General features: G+C 44.8%; 1 protein-coding gene across 1 annotated transcript in view; it reads left to right on the top strand.

The window, feature by feature from the left end:
• Positions 1 to 10109, top strand: part of gdap2 (ganglioside induced differentiation associated protein 2) — a 76593-nt gene extending 66484 nt beyond the window's left edge. Inside the window, exon 14 of the mRNA XM_083776049.1 lies at positions 9664 to 10109. Coding sequence (XP_083632175.1) covers positions 9664 to 9702 — 39 coding nt within the window. The 3' untranslated portion in view covers positions 9703 to 10109. The remainder of the gene's footprint in view (positions 1 to 9663) is intronic.
• Positions 10110 to 20283: the final 10174 nt, after the last annotated feature.

Here is a 20283-nt window from a genome sequence, read left to right as displayed (position 1 = left end):
ATGAAATTTGGACTACAGTATATACAATATAAATTACATTATTATACTTTCGTTATCTCTATATTCTAACTTGTTGTGTACGGCCCTACCTGATCATTCCACAGCGTCACACAAAAACCTCAAAAGTAGCTGCTCTGCAAGCTTGCTGTTGATCTGCTACTTTTTAAATTTTAATCGAAATTAATTTTAACTTTTTGAACTCCTGAAAAGTGTTTGGACATGTGAGGTTTCCACCCGAATTATTTGGACTAATTCCAATACTTTTGCGATTAATAATCTTTGTTATTAAGCTCACTAACGCAGCACATAGATTTTTCAACATTTTTGAAAATGTTTCTCAAACCTCTTATAAAGAAAAATGTGGCTGGTTGATGGATAAAAACAACAGGTTTAGTTCATTAGTTTTGATGTTCCCACAATGTTTATATTGTTCATTCGCCCCTAATAAGTTTGGATTCGACTTAATAACTTTGACAGTTTGAGGGCTTGTGGTTTGTGTTGGCTCTCATACCAGGACAGACCTTGTGTTCTGCTGAAACTGGGATGCTGCCCGAGGTGCAAAATTGAATCCGTCAAGTTGTTGTTGCTCTCGGGAGAATCGCAGAGAGAAGTACAACTCTCTTCCTCATCACACATTCTTTTGATTGTGACTCGAGCCAGTTGAGTTTGTGTACACAGCTTTGTCAAAGTTGTGGTATAGTAGTGACTGGTGCAGCAATAGTTCACTATTTATCAGTGCTAGGACATTGGTTCTCAAAGTTGGGTCAAAGTGGACCCCCAGGGGTCCTTGCGGTGGTTCGAGGGGGTTATATATAAATTACATTACAAGCTGTCACAACATTGCAGGCAGTGAGATTCTTTAATGATTGATAAAAATTCTCGTGTAAAGGAATACTGAAAAGAAAATGAAGCTTAAAAAATGAAGCTTGGAGCCATGGAGCTTAAAAATAAAATAAAAAGTGCGGAATGAAAGTAAAACGTTTATAAAAGTAATTATGATTTAATTAAAATCATTTTGACAGGTCCCAAAATGTTTGCTTTGGTCTCTAGCCAAAGCAAAGTCTATCGCAACTTTAAAGGTGCAATAGACAACATTCAGCTACATAGACGACTGTTGCATAAAGTTCGTTCATGTCTCTGAAAGACGCCTACGGAGTGCAGTTTGCTGCATTGTACAACACAGTGGCTGCCTCGCAACTTTCTCTTATGCGGAAAAAAGTACTTTCCCAAAGAAAACGGAAGCAATGGATAATGGCAAAGACAAAGATCATTATTTCACAGTCCTAAAACTGTGTGTGCGTGTATTTTGTAAGGGGTGATGCTTTTTATCTACACCTTTTATAAAAGCTTCTGTGGACGTAATTGTCTTATTTTTACTATTCGTTTACATGACAATAAAAACCTTCACGCTTTTGTGTGAGACCTTTTAATTGTTATTGTTAGATGGTCGGATAGCTATAGCTCCTGATCTAGTTTCCTTCTCTCTGTTAATGAGTGGCGTGGGAGGTGTTTATAGCCTGGGGACGGGTAGCTAAACAACCACACTATACAGACAGAGAGACTCTGCACGCTGAACCCAGTTCAGGCTCGTCTGCACCTCGGTACGGCCCGGATCCAGCCAGGCTTCGTTGAGAAGCCACGGCGCTGTTCTGTGAGAGAGTGGACTGTTCTGTGAGAGAGTGGACTGTTCTGTGAGAGAGTGGACTGTTCTGTTAGAGAGTGGACTGTTCTGTGAGAGAGTGGACTGTTCTGTGAGAGAGTGGACTGTTCTGTGAGAGAGTGGACTGTTCTGTGAGAGAGTGGACTGTTCTGTGAGAGAGTGGACTGTTCTGTGAGAGAGTGGACTGTTCTGTGAGAGAGTGGACTGTTCTGTGAGAGAGTGGACTGTTCTGTGAGAGAGTGGACTGTTCTGTGAGAGAGTGGACTGTTCTGTGAGAGAGTGGACTGTTCTGTGAGAGAGTGGACTGTTCTGTGAGAGAGTGGACTGTTCTGTGAGAGAGTGGACTGTTCTGTGAGAGAGTGGACTGTTCTGTGAGAGAGTGGACTGTTCTGTGAGAGAGTGCACTGTTCTGTGAGAGAGTGGACTGTTCTGTGAGAGAGTGGACTGTTCTGTGAGAGAGTGGACTGTTCTGTGAGAGAGTGGACTGTTCTGTGAGAGAGTGGACTGTTCTGTGAGAGAGTGGACTGTTCTGTGAGAGAGTGGACTGTTCTGTGAGAGAGTGGACTGTTCTGTGAGAGAGTGGACTGTTCTGTGAGAGAGTGGACTGTTCTGTGAGAGAGTGGACTGTTCTGTGAGAGAGTGGACTGTTCTGTGAGAGAGTGGACTGTTCTGTGAGAGAGTGGACTGTTCTGTGAGAGAGTGGACTGTTCTGTGAGAGAGTGGACTGTTCTGTGAGAGAGTGGACTGTTCTGTGAGAGAGTGGACTGTTCTGTGAGAGAGTGGACTGTTCTGTGAGAGAGTGGACTGTTCTGTGAGAGAGTGGACTGTTCTGTTAGAGAGTGGACTGTTCTGTGAGAGAGTGGACTGTTCTGTGAGAGAGTGGACTGTTCTGTGAGAGAGTGGACTGTTCTGTGAGAGAGTGGACTGTTCTGTGAGAGAGTGGACTGTTCTGTGAGAGAGTGGACTGTTCTGTGAGAGAGTGGACTGTTCTGTGAGAGAGTGGACTGTTCTGTGAGAGAGTGGACTGTTCTGTGAGAGAGTGGACTGTTCTGTGAGAGAGTGGACTGTTCTGTGAGAGAGTGGACTGTTCTGTGAGAGAGTGGACTGTTCTGTGAGAGAGTGGACTGTTCTGTGAGAGAGTGGACTGTTCTGTGAGAGAGTGGACTGTTCTGTGAGAGAGTGGACTGTTCTGTGAGAGAGTGCACTGTTCTGTGAGAGAGTGGACTGTTCTGTGAGAGAGTGGACTGTTCTGTGAGAGAGTGGACTGTTCTGTGAGAGAGTGGACTGTTCTGTGAGAGAGTGGACTGTTCTGTGAGAGAGTGGACTGTTCTGTGAGAGAGTGGACTGTTCTGTGAGAGAGTGGACTGTTCTGTGAGAGAGTGGACTGTTCTGTGAGAGAGTGGACTGTTCTGTGAGAGAGTGGACTGTTCTGTGAGAGAGTGGACTGTTCTGTGAGAGAGTGGACTGTTCTGTGAGAGAGTGGACTGTTCTGTGAGAGAGTGGACTGTTCTGTGAGAGAGTGGACTGTTCTGTGAGAGAGTGGACTGTTCTGTGAGAGAGTGGACTGTTCTGTGAGAGAGTGGACTGTTCTGTGAGAGAGTGGACTGTTCTGTGAGAGAGTGGACTGTTCTGTGAGAGAGTGGACTGTTCTGTGAGAGAGTGGACTGTTCTGTGAGAGAGTGGACTGTTCTGCGAGAGAGTGGACTGTTCTGCGAGAGAGTGGACTGTTCTGCGAGAGAGTGGACTGTTCTGCGAGAGAGTGGACTGTTCTGTGAGAGAGTGGACTGTTCTGTGAGAGAGTGGACTGTTCTGTGAGAGAGTGGACTGTTCTGTGAGAGAGTGGACTGTTCTGTGAGAGAGTGGACTGTTCTGTGAGAGAGTGGACTGTTCTGTGAGAGAGTGGACTGTTCTGTGAGAGAGTGGACTGTTCTGTGAGAGAGTGGACTGTTCTGTGAGAGAGTGGACTGTTCTGTGAGAGAGTGGACTGTTCTGTGGGAGAGTGGACTGTTCTGTGAGAGAGTGGACTGTTCTGTGAGAGAGTGGACTGTTCTGTGAGAGAGTGGACTGTTCTGTGAGAGAGTGGACTGTTCTGTGAGAGAGTGGACTGTTCTGTGAGAGAGTGGACTGTTCTGTGAGAGAGTGGACTGTTCTGTGAGAGAGTGGACTGTTCTGTGACAGAGTGGACTGTTCTGTGAGAGAGTGGACTGTTCTGTGACAGAGTGGACTGTTCTGTGACAGAGTGGACTGTTCTGTGAGAGAGTGGACTGTTCTGTGAGAGAGTGGACTGTTCTGTGAGAGAGTGGACTGTTCTGTGAGAGAGTGGACTGTTCTGTGAGAGAGTGGACTGTTCTGTGAGAGAGTGGACTGTTCTGTGAGAGAGTGGACTGTTCTGTGAGAGAGTGGACTGTTCTGTGAGAGAGTGGACTGTTCTGTGAGAGAGTGGACTGTTCTGCGAGAGAGTGGACTGTTCTGCGAGAGAGTGGACTGTTCTGCGAGAGAGTGGACTGTTCTGTGAGAGAGTGGACTGTTCTGTGAGAGAGTGGACTGTTCTGTGAGAGAGTGGACTGTTCTGTGAGAGAGTGGACTGTTCTGTGAGAGAGTGGACTGTTCTGTGGGAGAGTGGACTGTTCTGTGAGAGAGTGGACTGTTCTGTGAGAGAGTGGACTGTTCTGTGAGAGAGTGGACTGTTCTGTGAGAGTGGACTGTTCTGTGAGAGAGTGGACTGTTCTGTGAGAGAGTGGACTGTTCTGTGACAGAGTGGACTGTTCTGTGAGAGAGTGGACTGTTCTGTGACAGAGTGGACTGTTCTGTGAGAGAGTGGACTGTTCTGTGAGAGAGTGGACTGTTCTGTGAGAGAGTGGACTGTTCTGTGAGAGAGTGGACTGTTCTGTGAGAGAGTGGACTGTTCTGTGAGAGAGTGGACTGTTCTGTGAGAGAGTGGACTGTTCTGTGAGAGAGTGGACTGTTCTGTGAGAGAGTGGACTGTTCTGTGAGAGAGTGGACTGTTCTGTGAGAGAGTGGACTGTTCTGTGAGAGAGTGGACTGTTCTGTGAGAGAGTGGACTGTTCTGTGAGAGAGTGGACTGTTCTGTGAGAGAGTGGACTGTTCTGTGAGAGAGTGGACTGTTCTGTGAGAGAGTGGACTGTTCTGTGAGAGAGTGGACTGTTCTGTGAGAGAGTGGACTGTTCTGTGAGAGAGTGGACTGTTCTGTGAGAGAGTGGACTGTTCTGTGAGAGAGTGGACTGTTCTGTGAGAGAGTGGACTGTTCTGCGAGAGAGTGGACTGTTCTGCGAGAGAGTGGACTGTTCTGCGAGAGAGTGGACTGTTCTGCGAGAGAGTGGACTGTTCTGCGAGAGAGTGGACTGTTCTGTGAGAGAGTGGACTGTTCTGTGAGAGAGTGGACTGTTCTGTGAGAGAGTGGACTGTTCTGTGAGAGAGTGGACTGTTCTGTGAGAGAGTGGACTGTTCTGTGAGAGAGTGGACTGTTCTGTGAGAGAGTGGACTGTTCTGTGAGAGAGTGGACTGTTCTGTGAGAGAGTGGACTGTTCCGTGAGAGAGTGGACTGTTCCGTGAGAGAGTGGACTGTTCCGTGAGAGAGTGGACTGTTCTGTGAGAGAGTGGACTGTTCTGTGAGAGAGTGGACTGTTCTGTGAGAGAGTGGACTGTTCTGTGAGAGAGTGGACTGTTCTGTGAGAGAGTGGACTGTTCTGTGAGAGAGTGGACTGTTCTGTGAGAGAGTGGACTGTTCTGTGAGAGAGTGGACTGTTCTGTGAGAGAGTGGACTGTTCTGTGAGAGAGTGGACTGTTCTGTGAGAGAGTGGACTGTTCTGTGAGAGAGTGGACTGTTCTGTGAGAGAGTGGACTGTTCCGTGAGAGAGTGGACTGTTCCGTGAGAGAGTGGACTGTTCCGTGAGAGAGTGGACTGTTCTGTGAGAGAGTGGACTGTTCTGTGAGAGAGTGGACTGTTCTGTGAGAGAGTGGACTGTTCTGTGAGAGAGTGGACTGTTCTGTGAGAGAGTGGACTGTTCTGTGAGAGAGTGGACTGTTCTGTGAGAGAGTGGACTGTTCTGTGAGAGAGTGGACTGTTCTGTGAGAGAGTGGACTGTTCTGTTCTGTGAGAGAGTGGACTGTTCTGTGAGAGAGTGGACTGTTCTGTGAGAGAGTGGACTGTTCTGTGAGAGAGTGGACTGTTCTGTGAGAGAGTGGACTGTTCCGTGAGAGAGTGGACTGTTCTGTGAGAGAGTGGACTGTTCCGTGAGAGAGTGGACTGTTCTGTGAGAGAGTGGACTGTTCCGTGAGAGAGTGGACTGTTCTGTGAGAGAGTGGACTGTTCCGTGAGAGAGTGGACTGTTCTGTGAGAGAGTGGACTGTTCTGTGAGAGAGTGGACTGTTCTGTGAGAGAGTGGACTGTTCTGTGAGAGAGTGGACTGTTCTGTGAGAGAGTGGACTGTTCTGTGAGAGAGTGGACTGTTCCGTGAGAGAGTGGACTGTTCTGTGAGAGAGTGGACTGTTCTGTGAGAGAGTGGACTGTTCTGTGAGAGAGTGGACTGTTCTGTGAGAGAGTGGACTGTTCTGTGAGAGAGTGGACTGTTCTGTGAGAGAGTGGACTGTTCTGTGAGAGAGTGGACTGTTCTGTGAGAGAGTGGACTGTTCTGTGAGAGAGTGGACTGTTCTGTGAGAGAGTGGACTGTTCTGTGAGAGAGTGGACTGTTCTGTTCTGTGAGAGAGTGGACTGTTCTGTGAGAGAGTGGACTGTTCTGTGAGAGAGTGGACTGTTCTGTGAGAGAGTGGACTGTTCTGTGAGAGAGTGGACTGTTCCGTGAGAGAGTGGACTGTTCTGTGAGAGAGTGGACTGTTCCGTGAGAGAGTGGACTGTTCTGTGAGAGAGTGGACTGTTCCGTGAGAGAGTGGACTGTTCTGTGAGAGAGTGGACTGTTCTGTGAGAGAGTGGACTGTTCTGTGAGAGAGTGGACTGTTCTATGAGAGAGTGGACTGGACACGTTCAGTTCAGTTCATATTTATTCATATTTATCAACCCCAAGGGGTCTCTGTCTGTACATTTCACAACAAATCAATCATACAACAAAAACCTCCAATGGCAAATAATTGACAGTGTAAATGTACACAGCATGCGGTGCACAGCTGTAGATTGTAGCGAATTGTCTAAACAAAAAAGGGAGGAAAATAAAGAAACGACACGCCATGTAAAACCACGGGGTTAAGAAGAGGTGGATGCAACAATAACATCGATAAAGCTAGGGGAACCATAATGCAAAGGAGAAAAGATGGGTTTAAACTTTTAACCCATTCTGACCTGAGATCAGATTTTCGATCAGGTTTCCGCTGGACACACACTGGTCTGATTAACCCATTCTGACCTGAGATCAGATTCTAAAAATGTCAGTCGTTCTTCGATTTTTCAAAAAATAGCAGACCTACAAGCTCGTATCGCGCCACTCGGTGGCGCGATATGAGCTTGTAGATCTGCTATTTTTAAATAGCTAAAGCATAACATGATGCTGACACCAAAATGGGTGCCCGGTCAGAATGGGTTAAGAAGAGGTGGATGCAACAATAACATCGATAAAGCTAGGGGAACCATAATGCAAGGAGAAAAGATGGGTTTAAACTTTTTAAGCCTATAGATTTTTTAAAAATTCCAAAGAGTCTTGGCTTCTCAAATATTCCAGAGACCGATGTGTGAATGCTCTACCCGACCTGCAACAGTTTAATTTTGTTTTTTATTAGACGTTTTCACAGTCGCCTTGGAGCAGTGTGGCTGTCCTGGAATGTACAGTCTTATTAGACTGGGCATGTAGGATGATGGAGCAAGTCTGTTAAAGGCTTTGCTTTATAGGTCAGGAGCAGCACCTTGAAGCGGTCTCGCGATCGGGGCCGTGTCGGCGGCTGCCAGTGCAGTGCTTTGAGTGTTGGTGTGACGTGGTTCTCAAACCTTTTCAGGCAGCGAACTCCCCCAAAATAATCAATACAGTATTAGACCTGGGGGAGTGGGGAGTTAACCTGACGCTGCCAGATGAGGGCGGTATTGGTTAACCATGTTCCCCAACACAGCACTCATCTGGGATCTCTCAGGGAGTTGAGCTGACACAAATCCGTTCCGTACCGAACCAATCAGCGTGAGCTAAGGGCGGGATATGTGCGAAACCGGATGTGAAGCTATATAGACACGTCATATGATTGGTTGTGTTTGCACGCCCACACGGTGATAGACAGACGGTCCCATCCAATCATCTACCAAGTATCTTGAAAAAAAGGAACAGCCCCGTCATCGAATTCGCTTCCGCAATCCCAGATCCCAATAAGCTGTGAAACAAATTTGTGTAGCAAGCTTCTTGGATCTGGCAGCGTCAGGTTAGTGGGGAGTATCAAACCAGTCCAGAATGCAGCAGCATAGACTGCTGCATGTTGCACTGGTCGAAAGGCCATCATCTATTGATGTAAATGAACGTCCTATACTTGATCATACAACAACGTTGCATGTATCAAAAGTAGCAGATCTGCAAGCTCGAAACACGGTGCAACGCATGTTGAGCTTGTCTTATCTGCTGCTTTTGATGCTTTTGAATTTGAATCCTGAAAAGTAACAGTGTTGGACATCCACTGTTTCCACCCGACAGAGACTAGTATGTAAAAAAGAACCCCAGGTTTGATAGGTACTATTGGGGCCACGCATCCCCTTTTGACTCTATTTCTATATTTTTCTCCACTGTGAAAGCGGTTATTGTTTACTGTGTGTGTGTGTGTGTGTATAAATGGACGGGTCAATGTGGTTCCTAAATATCAATAATTTAGCTGGGGACCCCTTGAGGGTGTTGGGGATTAGATTTAGAATCTGATTGAGATTAAATTCTGACCGGAGATGAACTGAACGATGTGTGTGCGTGGCTTGCACGCACGCACGCATGCACGCACGCACACACACACACACACACACACACACAACCTTATTTATGAGGCCTTGCATTACTGTACAGTAGACGCACACACAACTACTCCGCCTTATGATGGTGATGGTGTGCTGTGTTTTATTGCTGATAAGCTCGTGAGAGAGTGACAGCTGGGCGGAACAGAAGCAGGATGAGTCGTGAAGCTCCAGACAGATAGCAGAGTTCCTGGAACAAGTGGTGAAGTGATAAACGGCAACCGGGTGCACTTTAAAAGACTCCCAAAAAATGTCCAGGCTCTGCTTGATGCTCTTTCATCTACAGACGTGATTTATGCGTTAGGCTCCCTACGCGTACTTCACACTCTCTCTCTGCTGCAACCACTGGTTCAGTCGCTGAGAATCACCAGTTTGTTTTCATCTTTCATATTTTATCATCTCATTATCCAAGCCAATAGGACCCTTGAATTGGGGGTCCACGACCAATGTATTTGGTCATGGACCCCCATCTAAAAGGTTTATCTTTTCCAGGGACCCCCAGAAAATCAATCTCTCTCTCTCTATCTCTATCTCTATATATAGTACATAAAAATATAAAAATGGATAAAGAGGTTAAAACGATTGTGACGCTATGTTTTGCCCGGACCCCACTTTGAGAACCAATGACTTAAACCCTATATAGTACCCATTTCAACGTGGGGCCCAACGCAGGGCTCTATACTTGATCCATTGGTCCCCAGAATTGGGGGATGCTGAAGTTCGATGTGGTTGCTCTGTAACCTGTGTGAAAAGTATGGATGGATTGGAAGCTCTGTAACCTGTGTGAAAAGTATGGATGCTCTAACCTGTGTGAAAAGGTATGGATGCTCCAACCTGTGTGAAAAGCGCACTAACTGCATGAACATTTAGTTTGAAGAACATCGATGTTGATTTATCTGTGAACCCAATGGGTTGTGTGACACCTTGTGAGCCTGCGGATTGTTTTCAGTATTTGGCATATGGCGGAGTATAAAACCAGGCTAAAGTGGCACGAGAACAGCCGTCATCGCCGGAATCAGATGGTTACTAAACTTGTCTTCTCCTCTCCTCTGTTTTTTAGGTGAACGGGCCCTGCAGTCCCACCCAGCACGGTTTGTGACCGCCGGAGACGCCAAGCGGAACGAATGAACTCACTGCTGGCGATCGTGCCTTTCTGGCAAACCTCCACGTTGCCAACAATGTTTCTGCAACTTCCCGAGAACCCTGTCAAGGCTCTCTGGGCCTCTCACACTGAGGAAACTGTTGGCTGAGGACGAACTATATGTCAAAGACGAGATGTAAAGATACTGTGCACAGTAGAGGTAAACGACTGGCCGCTTCTGAACGGCCGGTTGTAAAACCTTAGAGATTGTCTGAAGAATTTACAGAGGTGGACGACGACGTATCGTAGCGGCATTCTACCGGTGGCTGTGCTCCTTCTGGACAACGTCTTAAAGCCCAGAGGGTGGTGTTTGTCACGTCTCTCCTGCTCCGTTCAGGGAGATCTTCCACGTAGGGTGGATTTAATTTGGGATGCTCGTTGGGGGGGGGGGGGGGGGGGCTCTGTGCGGCGTGTGGCTCTGTTTGGGACGCCTCCTGTACTGAAGGTCTTCCGCCATTTTATCTCGAATAGCTTTGTTGTGTACCCAACCAGACCCACTACTGTATGTATCCCACCAGGGGGCTCCCCACATGATTTTGCGGGATCTCCAGATGACAGGAAAGTGACAATGTAAGGACTTTTAAGATATTTTAATTACAAAAAAAAAACTATTAAATGAAATTAAATAAAAATAAATATATATATGAAAAAGTTATCAACAAACTATACTATAAAAACTGGTCAGACATTGGCCAAAATAATTGTCAAAAAGTAGAAAAAATACGTAAAATTGTGAAAATAGCCAATTTACAAGCGCTCAACGAGTTCCGCAATATTTATCTGTGGAACCGATAAATTCCAAGTGCTTGTCGGGGTGTGAGGTCCCCAGGTCAAATATGATTATTTTGGGTGGTCCCCAGTTCAAATAGGATTATGTCGGGGAAGGGGGGGGGGGGGGGGGGGGGGGGGGGCTGTTCAAATAGGATTATATTGGGCGGGGGTCCCCCAGTTCAAATAGGATTATATTGGGCGGGGGTCCCCCAGTTCAAATAGGATTATTTTTACCATACCCAACATGTCGACATAGCCACGTATTAACACTGTTTTATTCCTTATTGCTGCGTTCAGAAGACCATGTAGGAAGTGGAGAACATTGCATCCAGAACGACATTCCTCTCTCAGGAATGTGATTACAAACAGCAGCATACTGTACGTGTGAGAGTGGGGATGGGACCGTCATCGCTATTATCGTTTATTGTGATGAAAAACACTCACAATTATCGTATCCTGGAGATTGTAATTCATCATGACATTTTTCCTCCGTCATACACTAGCTTGTGTTCAGTTGCAAATTCAGTACCACTTAAATAAACCCTTTATATATATATAAATACCCTGTAAAGTATATGTACATTTGGTTCACTCATATTTCACTGTAACCACCCCCAACATAGGGATGCTGGGTGTTCAAGTGGTAAACAAAAGTGTCATTTTTATTAGCGTTGATAACATCGTTAATCACTTTTTTTTTGCCAACATAATTGTAAATTACGTAATTTTCATATCGTCTGGTTATGGCTGATATCTCTCCTCCTTACGACAGTGTATGTTCATACGACTATGTTCGCATGGCTGATATCTCTGAGTGCTGCTGGGTTCCAGGACTCCATCGGTGCTTCTCAAACGTGGTCATGTCAAGGACCACACAAGTGGACATGTGTCTGTGATGAGCATTTGTATAAGAGTGACGATGTTATATTGAAGGATAACCTCTCAAAAGTATTGATTGTGATTTGTGAAATATCTTTTTGTTATTTAATCCCCCTTTTTTTTTCTTTTTTTCTTTTGCACAGAGTTCACTACAATTTCATGTGTTTTTCACAAACTAAACCTAGGTTTGCAGGGTATCTGTAAAAATGAATGATTGAATAAATAGTGTTTTTGCTTTATAGTTCTGTGTAGCAAATGGATGGGGTTCACTGTGGTCGTGTATGTTGGGGGTCCATGTATGTAGCCCGCTGTGCCATATACTTCCTAGCGCTGGTTGTATTGGCCTACATGTGCCAGGGACGCATAAGAGAAGATTTGTGTAAAATGAATGGATCAAAATTTTTCCAAACGTTCACAAATAGCAGATGTACAAGCTCGCAGCGCGGCATGAAGTGAGCTTGTAGATCTGCTATTTTTCAATAGCCAACATATAAATGGATATGGTGTTTTAAATGATTGTGATGCTATTATTAACACATTCCCTCCTGTTCATGCTATTCCCGACTTTTTCTCCCATTGTCTCCCTGCGGAACACGCTATTCCCGACTTTAGTTTGATTTGATTTATTTGCCTTTTAAGACCTACATGGTTTCTGTCGGATAACCCGGTGACATCACGCGTTTGGATCACGTGACCGGAAAAAACAAAACACTGACACTCAATTCTCATGGCTAATGGGAAATGTGCGTAATCCATCTTTCTCTGTTCTCCGTTGTTGTTTAGGATCGCGATGGTGGAATATCCCCCCCCCCCCCCCCGACCAAACTTTGAGGACCAATGTGTCAACTACTGGGGACCCCCCCCCCTCCCATGGGAGTCAATGTGTTAACTACTGGAACCCCCCAGACCCCACTTTGAGGACCAATGTGCTAAACGACAAACACCGCCCATCTGCACCGACAACAAAACATTGCAGATCTATGAGCTCAGGGCACCCCAATAATCTACAAGAAAAAGAAAAGTTAAAATATGGAGCTATCTCGATGTTTCTGCCCCGACGGGGCAACGAAATGCTGTTTTTCATGTTAATATTCTCACACAGTTTACGTAGAGTCTGACATCACTGCCGCTAGAGGCCGCTAGTCACAGCGTTATTTTTATTTATTTTTCAATTGGATTTCCCAAAAGGCAGTCTTCGATCATGTCATAATATATAAGTACTGTGTTCCAGAAATAATACTACTTTATCCAGGGTTTAGTTTAGTTTTTAAGTTTTCTTTTTTTCTCCAGACATCCACATAATTACCTGACAGAATCGCAGAGGGGGTTTGTTTATTTTTTTGGAACACAGGTCTTATATGACGCGATCTAAGATTCCCCCTGTGGGAAACCCAATAGGAAGAATAATGCCGTGGCCACTAACCTAACGCGCCGTGTGCACTGTAACCTCGCCACATGCATTTCCCACACTCTAGGTATAACGTCGAGGTCAGGTCACACACATCTTTAACCCATTCAGGACAGGAAGCCCCTTTTTGGTGTTTTAAGCATTATGTTATACTTTAGCTGTTGGAAATAATAGCAGATCTACAAGGTCATAGCGCGGCATCGAAGCTTGTAGATCTGCTATGTTTTGAAATATGTTGTACATGTTGTCTCAGTAAGACAGCCCTCCCCCCCATCCACAAGGAGGAGCAGTGCACCAAAGCATTATTGGAATTGTAGACACTGGGCTCACTGCTAAAATCTAAAACCACATATTGCACACATAAAGACCCCCAGGAAAGTGTTCTAAATCTTCTAAACGTCATTAACATTTGTGTCCCATTAAGTCTTTTCTCCTCAGATATCTCTTCCATGGAGAGTTTGATCTGACGCTCCCTCCCGTAGCGCTGCCCTGGCTGGGATATTTCTAAACCAAGCCGTCTTGACAGATCGATAAGCTGTCAGCAGAGTGGTTTTTGAGTCGGAGACTCGGGACGCGTCCAGAGGTCTTGATTAAAGTTTGGCTGACCGGTGTGAGATTCCACAGAGTGTGTGTGTGTGTGTGTGTGTGGGGGGGGGGGGGGGGGCTGCGCGCGTGTGCATGTGCGATCGTAGCGGCCCCAGGGTTGCTAAACAAGAATCCAACTTCTGACAGCTGAAGCTGTCTGTAAATATTGTCAAAGATTACCGATGTACAAGCTTGTAGATCTGTTTTTTTTGGGCCAACATTATGGATAAAGTGTTTGATATTTGATGCTATTTTCATTACTTTTTCTGGGGAGGACCCCTGCTGGACCCCACCTCTCTCTCCACCGTCCTCCATCGTCTCTCTCTGAGCAATAGTAGCAGTGTGGGGAGCACGGTTGTAATGTGTGGGGAGCACAGCTGTAATGTCATACGAGACTCTGTACGATGAAAGTACACTCACAGTCATGGAACCTCTGCTCTCTCCAACTAGCCTGGCTGGGCCAGACTCATAGTGAGGATTCACTGACTATGAGACTGGCCCAGCCAGGCTAGTAGATACCATGATGACGCTAAGGCCGGCATACACACTGCAAGACCGTGTCGGGTGGGAACCTCAAACTTCCAAAACTGTTCACTTTCCCCACAATCAATTTCAAAAGTATAGCGGATGTACCAGCTTGTGGATCTGATACTTTTGATGCTTTTGTGTGTGACACTGTATTACGATCAAGTAGGACGGACGTTAATTTACGGAAAAACACAACAAAGTTTAAAATATATGGAGATAGGAGGTTTCTGCCCGACAAGGACGATGTAAAGTTTTACTGCTCTACTTGATGGTCCGTGGCTCCCTGGCTGTCGTGGCATAGACTCGTTAAAGCAGTGGTTTAATTGATGGTCCGTGGCTCCCTGGCTGTCGTGGCATAGACTCGTTAAAGCAGTGGTTTACTTGATGGTCTGTGGCTCCCTGGCTGTTGTTGTGGCATAGACTCGTTAAAGCAGTGGTTTACTTGATGGTCTGTGGCTCCCTGCCTGTCGTGGCATAGACTCGTTAAAGCAGTGTTTACTTGATGGTCCGTGGCTCCCTGCCTGTTGTGGCATAGACTCGTTAAAGCAGTGGTTTACTTGATGGTCCGTGGCTCCCTGGTTGTTGTGACATAGACTCGTTAAAGCAGTGGTTTAATTGATGGTCCGTGGCTCCCTGGCTGTCGTGGCATAGACTCGTTAAAGCAGTGGTTTAGTTGATGGTCTGTGGCTCCCTGCCTGTCGTGGCATAGACTCGTTAAAGCAGTGGTTTACTTGATGGTCCGTGGCTCCCTGCCTGTTGTGGCATAGACTCGTTAAAGCAGTGGTTTAATTGATGGTCTGTGGCTCCCTGGCTGTCGTGGCATAGACTCGTTAAAGCAGTGGTTTACTTGATGGTCTGTGGCTCCCTGCCTGTCGTGGCATAGACTCGTTAAAGCAGTGGTTTACTTGATGGTCCGTGGCTCCCTGCCTGTTGTGGCATAGACTCGTTAAAGCAGTGGTTTACTTGATGGTCTGTGGCTCCCTGCCTGTCGTGGCATAGACTCGTTAAAGCAGTGGTTTACCTGATGGTCAGTGGCTCCCTGCCTGTTGTGGCATAGACTCGTTAAAGCAGTGGTTTAATTGATGGTCCGTGGCTCCCTGGGTGTTGTGGCATAGACTCGTTAAAGCAGTGGTTTACCTGATGGTCAGTGGCTCCCTGCCTGTTGTGGCATAGACTCGTTAAAGCAGTGGTTTAATTGATGGTCCGTGGCTCCCTGGGTGTTGTGGCATAGACTCGTTAAAGCAGTGGTTTACCTGATGGTCCGTGGCTCCCTGTGGTTGTTGTGGCATAGACTCGTTAAAGCAGTGGTTTAATTGATGGTCCGTGGCTCCCTGGGTGTTGTGGCATAGACTCGTTAAAGCAGTGGTTTACCTGATGGTCCGTGGCTCCCTGCCTGTTGTGACATAGACTCGTTAAAGCAGTGGTTTACTTGATGGTCCGTGGCTCCCTGCCTGTCGTGGCATAGACTCGTTAAAGCAGTGGTTTACTTGATGGTCCGTGGCTCCCTGCCTGTTGTGGCATAGACTCGTTAAAGCAGTGGTTTACTTGATGGTCCGTGGCTCCCTGGCTGTTGTGGCATAGACTTGTTAAAGCAGTGGTTTACTTGATGGTCTGTGGCTCCCTGCCTGTTGTGGCATAGACTTGTTAAAGCAGTGGTTTAATTGATGGTCCGTGGCTCCCTGCCTGTCGTGGCATAGACTCGTTAAAGCAGTGGTTTACCTGATGGTCTGTGGCTCCCTGGTTGTTGTGGCATAGACTCGTTAAAGCAGTGGTTTACCTGATGGTCTGTGGCTCCCTGCCTGTCGTGGCATAGACTCGTTAAAGCAGTGGTTTACTTGATGGTCCGTGGCTCCCTGCCTGTCGTGGCATAGACTCATTAAAGCAGTGGTTTACTTGATGGTCTGTGGCTCCCTGCCTGTCGTGGCATAGACTCGTTAAAGCAGTGGTTTACTTGATGGTCTGTGGCTCCCTGGTTGTTGTGGCATAGACTCGTTAAAGCAGTGGTTTACTTGATGGTCTGTGGCTCCCTGGCTGTTGTGGCATAGACTCGTTAAAGCAGTGGTTTTCAGCCAGTAGTCCTTGTGGGGGTTCCAGGTGGTCCCCAGCTAAATGATGGAGAGTTGGTAACCAAATGAACCCTTACTTTTAACTCTTGAGTATGCTCTCAAGATGTCGAATTATTGTTAAAACACCTGCATTACTTAATTTACAGGAAGTTTACACAATTAGAGAATGTAGAAGAATTGTTATTTTGATCAACGTTTGCCTGTTATCTCTCCTAATGGGGCCATCATCAATACAGCATGGGATTGTGGATAAAATTGTATCCAACGATAACAAAATGTTCTTAATAGTTTTCAGCCTGAGCTAAGTCTCAAATTGTGGTCCGAGGCTCAAATGCCGAATAATGTATGTATAATGGGCCTTGAGATGAAAATGTTTGAAAACTAGTTTAACTCAATTACGACATGGACCCACACACACACACACACACACACACACACACACACACACACACACAATGTTATGTATTATGCTGTGATCATGTGCGAATGTAAATATACTATTTGCATTAAGGAGTTAGATTTCAAACTCTATAAAAGTGTATATTTTTGTCTTTTGTTGTGATGATTTCGAAAATAATTAAATTGAGATTTATTGACTGGCAGAGCATCAATTGCAGTCACATCCTTTTTTTAATTAATATGCTCAAATAAAATGAAAATGTTTGAGTTTCTTTTTCGGGTGAATGAAGAGAAATAAACTTTGTGTTGTTCTGTTGGAACAACATTCAGCGTATTCATTATCCACAGAACTGTCATCAACTGGTCATAAATATTTCAACTGAAGTGACTTGATTTTGGGAAAACATACATAAATAATCCTATAAAAGAGGCAAGAGCACCCCGATTCTGAAGGTCGTTCCTCTCTACTGTATATCAGATACCTAAAGCCAAATGTATACTCAATATATCGTGATATGCCAATGAGCTGTGGATGAGTGAGCTTGTTTATACTATGTCACTATAATAGATCTATGTCCATTATATTTTTGAGGGGCGCTAAAGCACCTCAAAAATGAAATGTTTTTAGTTCAATGTTTGTTTTAAATACGCCATTGACAATGAAGGGAAAATTGACGTCATCTCCCTAACACAAACATTAAATGCCATTAACTCCATACTAGAGTATGTCGTCCGAAACCATGAACTATAGTATGTTGTTTTTTTGTGATTTTCATTTTTTTTTTTCAAATCCTATAAAAAAAGAAAAACGACATACTAGAAGTATAGCCTACTAGTATACTATACTACGGTCACTGGGGGGACATTGGGGAGGCACTGGGGAGATGTGCCTCCCCATGCAGGCACTGGGGAGGCACTGGGGAGTCATTCTATCATTATCTATTTGCCTTTTTGTTCACAGCAAGCACAGTGGCTCACTGGATACAGAGCCTGCCTGGGAATCAGGAGGCCACAGGGAATCAAGTCCTGGCTCTGGCAGCGTGTCCTTTGTGATTGTGACAAGTCAAAATAAATGGCTTCAACAGAGAATTGCTGAGAGTGATGAAAATATTTTGGATGCAGCTTTATCTACTAGCTACTAAATCCATCAATACATCTATATTTTTTCCAGACTCAAAAATCATGAAAAACTATAGTATGCCGTCCGAAACCATGAACTACAGTATAGCACCCCCCCCAGCACTTTGAACTGAGAGAATAGATCTTGTCGATATAGACGTAAATTCTTTAGTGATGTATTATTATTTATTGGCCATATAATCTTTGCACGAGTGCGTGGAATAGATGTTGTATGGCTGGATCAGCCTAAATTGCACTCATTTAGCGGAAACGAGGAAAGGTCCAAGATGGCGGAAAGATTCTGAGACAGAGTGGATTAAAACACCTTTTTTTAATTGAAAGCTACGTACCTCCGGGTTTCAAACACTTGGCGTATATGAACCAACAGGTGGCACTCGGGGCCATTCGCGGCCAGTTCGCTTAGACTCTCATAGATTGAAAATGTCTAAATCTTAGGCTATGATGGAAAGGCCTAAAGTGTATTGTCTGTCAATGTATTGATTTGAACTATTGTTATATGAGTGTTTTAAAACAAATTAAATAAATGAAAAAGAACTAATCCAGATGTGAAGCTTCTTTCTTGGCCTACTGGGGTCGTACGGTTTCTCGCTGATCGGTCCAGTGGTGGTTGTGACATGTATTTGTGCAAAACGCATAAAATTTTACATACTATATAGTATGCCATTTTTTACATGAAAAAGGTTGAGCACCACTGACATAGGCTTTTCAGAAAACTGTCATGATTTAGAAGACCGTAGAATCGTCCTCAGGTGGGTTAAACAACTGTTGAAAATAGCAAATAAAGTAGCCTATCAAATAAATAAAAAAGACAGTCATCCACTTGCAGCAAGCTATACACCTTGCAAAGTACAGTCATGACTTACTAAACACCAAAACTCAAGTGTACACTTAAACTGTATGTTGGCTTGTTTACTGTTGAGTGAGACCCACAGTTTGGAAAACACTGCATTAGAATCTCCCAAATAGAAGGGAGGGAAACAGATTGTTTTAAATGCTGGCTATTCCAATAAAGTAGAAAACAGGAGGGGGTTAGACAAACAAGAAAAGGATGTTATTCATTTGCTATTCTTTTTGTGTGTGTAAATTTGGGGTGCAATTACAGAGCTGTCTGGGTGCTGTAAATATTGATATGACAATAAAAAATAGCATTGCTATATCACACAAATTATGTTGTATTACTGTTGTATGATAGACAATAGCTTATATTAAAAGTGGGTTTCAGGTGTGGTAATCTGAACACAACGTATTTACACTAGTGAAATAGTGCATTTCATATTGAATGTAAACATACAACAGGACAACGGTGAGGCAGTCAGCAGGTCACAGTGCTGTAGGGCTTCCAATCAGGACTAAGGTGAGGCAGTCAGCAGGTCACAGCGCTGTAGGGCTTCCAATCAGGACTAAGGTGAGGCAGTCAGCAGGTCACAGCGCTGTAGGGCTTCCAACCCTCGATCCAGCAGAAGCTTGGATAGTACATATTACTACCGGTGCTTTTTTGCTCTGCAACACCATGCCTTTATACTTGCATGTGAATTCTTTTGTTTTGACGGCACTGTTCTACATTGTTGTCCACAACAAACAAACCATGTACAACCCAGATTCGGCACAAACAAGGGACTAAATTATTTTCGCTCCTATGCCACCAAAATGTGGAACGCCCTACCAACAGTCATTAAGACATGTGAATCCCTTGACTCCTTCAAAACCGCTCTCAAAGGGCACCTACGGACGGCTGCAATTCGAAACTGGCCCCCGTAAAATCTGAATCCCCCCCGCCCCCCCCCCCCCCTTTTCCCCTCACTGTATATGTTTCTTTTCCCTTTTTGCTTCCTTTATGATGAATTCCTGTTCTGTTCTTTAACTATATAGTATATTGAAGTGTCTATTTGTACGTCTCTAAATGTTTTGATGAATTGAACATGGTGGACCCTGTTGTAAACAAGTGTAATGCTTATGTAATGCCAATGCTTGGGTCGTCCACTCACAGTTAACAGTCTTTGTATTGAGTTTGTGCTTGAAATGTACTGTAATTCTGCAAACTGTTAATAAATATTTCAATCAATCAAAAAGTCCCATTAATTATAACACAGAGATGCTATTAACTAAGCTATCCATGTCAACATGCTCTCTGAGTCTCAATAAGTAACTGCTGTTTAATGTAGCAGAAGCATCAATTAATTGAACACAGTTTGGCACAATTTTAACATCCCAGATCGATTGGAATATGAATCTACTGTGCTGACTACAGCTAGCTCTGGCCCATAGCTCTAATGCCCATTAGAGCTATGGACCAGAGCTAGACTACACCATGATATATTAGGAGTACAATAACTTTGCATTGTGAATAAAAAGGTAGCCACAGTGTGGTTGCAGTGTAATGCTGAAGGTTTAATCACAGGGCTGTCTGCTTTATGATTAGACGTGCATTCTGGTATTGTGAATCAATGATTGAGAAAAACATCAGAGGGGTTTGAACCCATCAAGTTATATAAAGTTCGTATTCAAAGTCGGATGTCTAGACCGCTAGACCACTGAGGACGCTGCCAGGAAGGGGACGAGATTCTGTATTGACTATTTAAGCCGTGACGTAACCCGCTCTTCCAGAGCCACTTCCGGGTATTACTCAAGGAAGCTCCACGTCATACATTTTCTTTGTTGTGGACACTTTACATTACAGTTACATTAATAATTCTACTCGAGTTGGAAGCATTAAGACCCATTTTAACCCTCAATGGCTTCCTTTCTGAAAAATAACGTTATTGT

The sequence above is a fragment of the Protomyctophum parallelum genome (assembly GCF_964188405.1).
Source record: "Protomyctophum parallelum genome assembly, chromosome: 11".
Lineage (NCBI taxonomy): Eukaryota > Metazoa > Chordata > Actinopteri > Myctophiformes > Myctophidae > Protomyctophum > Protomyctophum parallelum.
The sequence above is the reverse complement of the archived record's forward strand: the minus strand, read 5'-3'. Positions and strand labels throughout refer to the sequence as shown.